Raw genomic sequence first — 2,337 nt, forward strand, 5'->3', positions numbered from 1 at the left:
TAAATTTAGTATAGTAAGTAATTAATTGGTTATGGTAGCGGGCGGGTGATAAGTTTTATGGAATCATTCCAATTTTTTTAATTTTCCATTCATAATTTGGTTGTTTATATTTGGCTCTTCTGGTTTGTCTAGATAGAAAAATACATATGAACCAAGTAAAGCTTTTCCTTTTGGTACAAAATGCACGATAAAATATTTGCAATTTGACAATTTCTAGTTGACCATTTGCCTAAATTACTAAACTGAGTTATCGGGGAAAATTTATTGTATATTAATTAATGAACCATCGTCATGACAACCAAGAATCAACAAATTCTTGGTGTGGAAATTGGGCCATATGCTCCCTCTTTCAGGTCCCTGCCGTTCGTGCACATCCCTCGATTTATCCTTCGGGGTCAACCCTTTTAAAAAAAAAAAAAAAAATCAAGAAAGGTCAATTAATTACACCAATCACAATTAAATATATTAACGTTTGTAATGGACGAGTCTAATGCTTCCAAAGGGAAATTTAAAAATAATCTTCTCATAATTTACTCCTACAAATTCTCAAAACAGAGTTTGATTGTTGAAACAAAATATAGATCATAATGAGTTCTTCGCTTCCCCCTCAAAGACCAGACGTAACACTTTCCCTTGGTTTACCAAACTTGCCCGCTTCCAATGTTGGATTAAAGCCCGAAGAAAGAGATGTGAAACTTATTCAGCTATTGCTCTCCTGCGCCAGCCATGCCTCCTCAGGGAACCTCCGCCACGCCGACGCCTGTCTCCGCCAGATCTCTGGTCTGGCCTCCATCACCGGAGACTCTATGCAGCGGCTCGCCGCCCGGTTCGCCTCTGCGCTGGCAGTCCGTCTCGTTAAGCGATGGCCCGGATTGTACAAGTCCCTGTACAGTGGTACTGCCCTGGATTCTTGTGACGTTGATCGGGCTCGGGAAATCTTTGAAAGGGCCTTCCCTTGCATGGAGTTTGCATATGCCGTAATCAACCGGGTCTTGGTTCAAGCCATGTCCGGTGAACGCTTGATCCATGTCATAGATTTGGGTTGCGGGAACCCAAAGTTGTGGGTCCCTTTTATTCGAGGATTACATGAAGGGTCCAAGGAGTTTGATCATGGGCCTCTGCATTTGAAGATAACATGCATCGGGAAAGACAAAGAAGCACAAGAAAGACTTGGGGCCGGCCTTGTGAAGGAGGCTGAGATTTTAAACATGCCTTTTCAATTTAACCATGTGATTGTTGACGTTAGTCATGTAAAATTGGACATGCTCAAGATCGAACCCGGCGAAGCATTGGCTTTGATATCAATCTTGAGTCTCCACGTCCTATTAGCCGAGGACGACCGAGTCGATTCCCATTTCGGGCTGAGAAAAAACGATCAGATCAAGGATACCAAGCGTCTCAACGAGTTTCTCGAAATGGTCAAGTCCATGTCCCCTAAATTGGTGCTACTAGTCGAGCAGGAGTCGAATCATAATTCGAGCCGTTTGGTGGATCGTTTTGTAGAAGGATTACATTACTATAGTGCGATATTCGACTCCCTCGACGTAGCTTTTGGTGGGTTTTCGTGCAAGGATCGAACAACATTGGAAGAAATGTTTGGAAAAGAGATTGAGAATATTGTGTCTTGTGAGGGAATGGAGAGGGAAGAAAGGCACGAAAGATTTGTTCAATGGGCCCTCAGATTTGTGAATGTGGGCTTTCGACCCATTCGATTATGGTCTGAAAATATGAACGAGGCCCTTAAAGTGGTGGAGGATTATGAGCCTTGTGGGTTTAAGGTAATTAGTGAGAAAGGAAGTTTGATGATATGTTGGCATGATAGGCCCATTTATGCTGTGTCCGCGTGGAATTGCTTTGGGTTTTTAGCAAGTAATGATGAATAAAGTTTCTTGTTCATTTTTTATCTTCTTTTTTATTTTATAATTGAGTTCATTTGTTGTAATAAAAAAAATTATTTTTATTTGCTAAAATCTTTAGGTTGTGAATCTAGGAGCTTGCATCATCCATGGCAGTCATTTCTTGCGTACAAAATTAGATTTTAATGAAGAAGTATTTGAAAAATATTTATATATTTATATATGATAAATTGGTTCATAAGATATTATAAGGATAGTCTCCACACTTACATCCAATAATTAAATTTTAATTTAAAAATTTAGATATGTGGTCGATATATTTTTACAAAGCTCACATGTCCAAATCAATTTTAATATTTGGATTTAATATTAAATTATTACCCTATGCTAATATGAACTCCACCAATAACCTATACTTTTAAAATATATATGAATACGACAACTAGTTACGTTTTCATATAAAAACCTTCGACGAGCATAT

At 38.9% G+C, this 2,337-nt stretch overlaps 1 protein-coding gene across 1 annotated transcript; it reads left to right on the forward strand.

Moving 5' to 3' along the window:
• The first annotated feature begins 587 nt into the window (after positions 1-587).
• On the forward strand, positions 588-1,883 carry LOC140890362 (scarecrow-like protein 3). Its single transcript, XM_073298119.1, has one exon. The coding sequence runs from the start codon at positions 588-590 to the stop codon at positions 1,881-1,883; it is 1,296 nt and encodes a 431-aa protein (XP_073154220.1).
• Positions 1,884-2,337: the final 454 nt, after the last annotated feature.

This window comes from Henckelia pumila, chromosome 3 (assembly GCF_033568475.1).
Source record: "Henckelia pumila isolate YLH828 chromosome 3, ASM3356847v2, whole genome shotgun sequence".
Classification (NCBI taxonomy): Eukaryota; Viridiplantae; Streptophyta; class Magnoliopsida; order Lamiales; family Gesneriaceae; genus Henckelia; species Henckelia pumila.

What these genes read in the sequence shown, in the direction of transcription:
- LOC140890362 (XM_073298119.1), top strand. Translation starts at nt 588, where the DNA reads ATGAGTTCTTCGCTTCCCCCTCAAAGACCAGACGTAACACTTTCCCTT.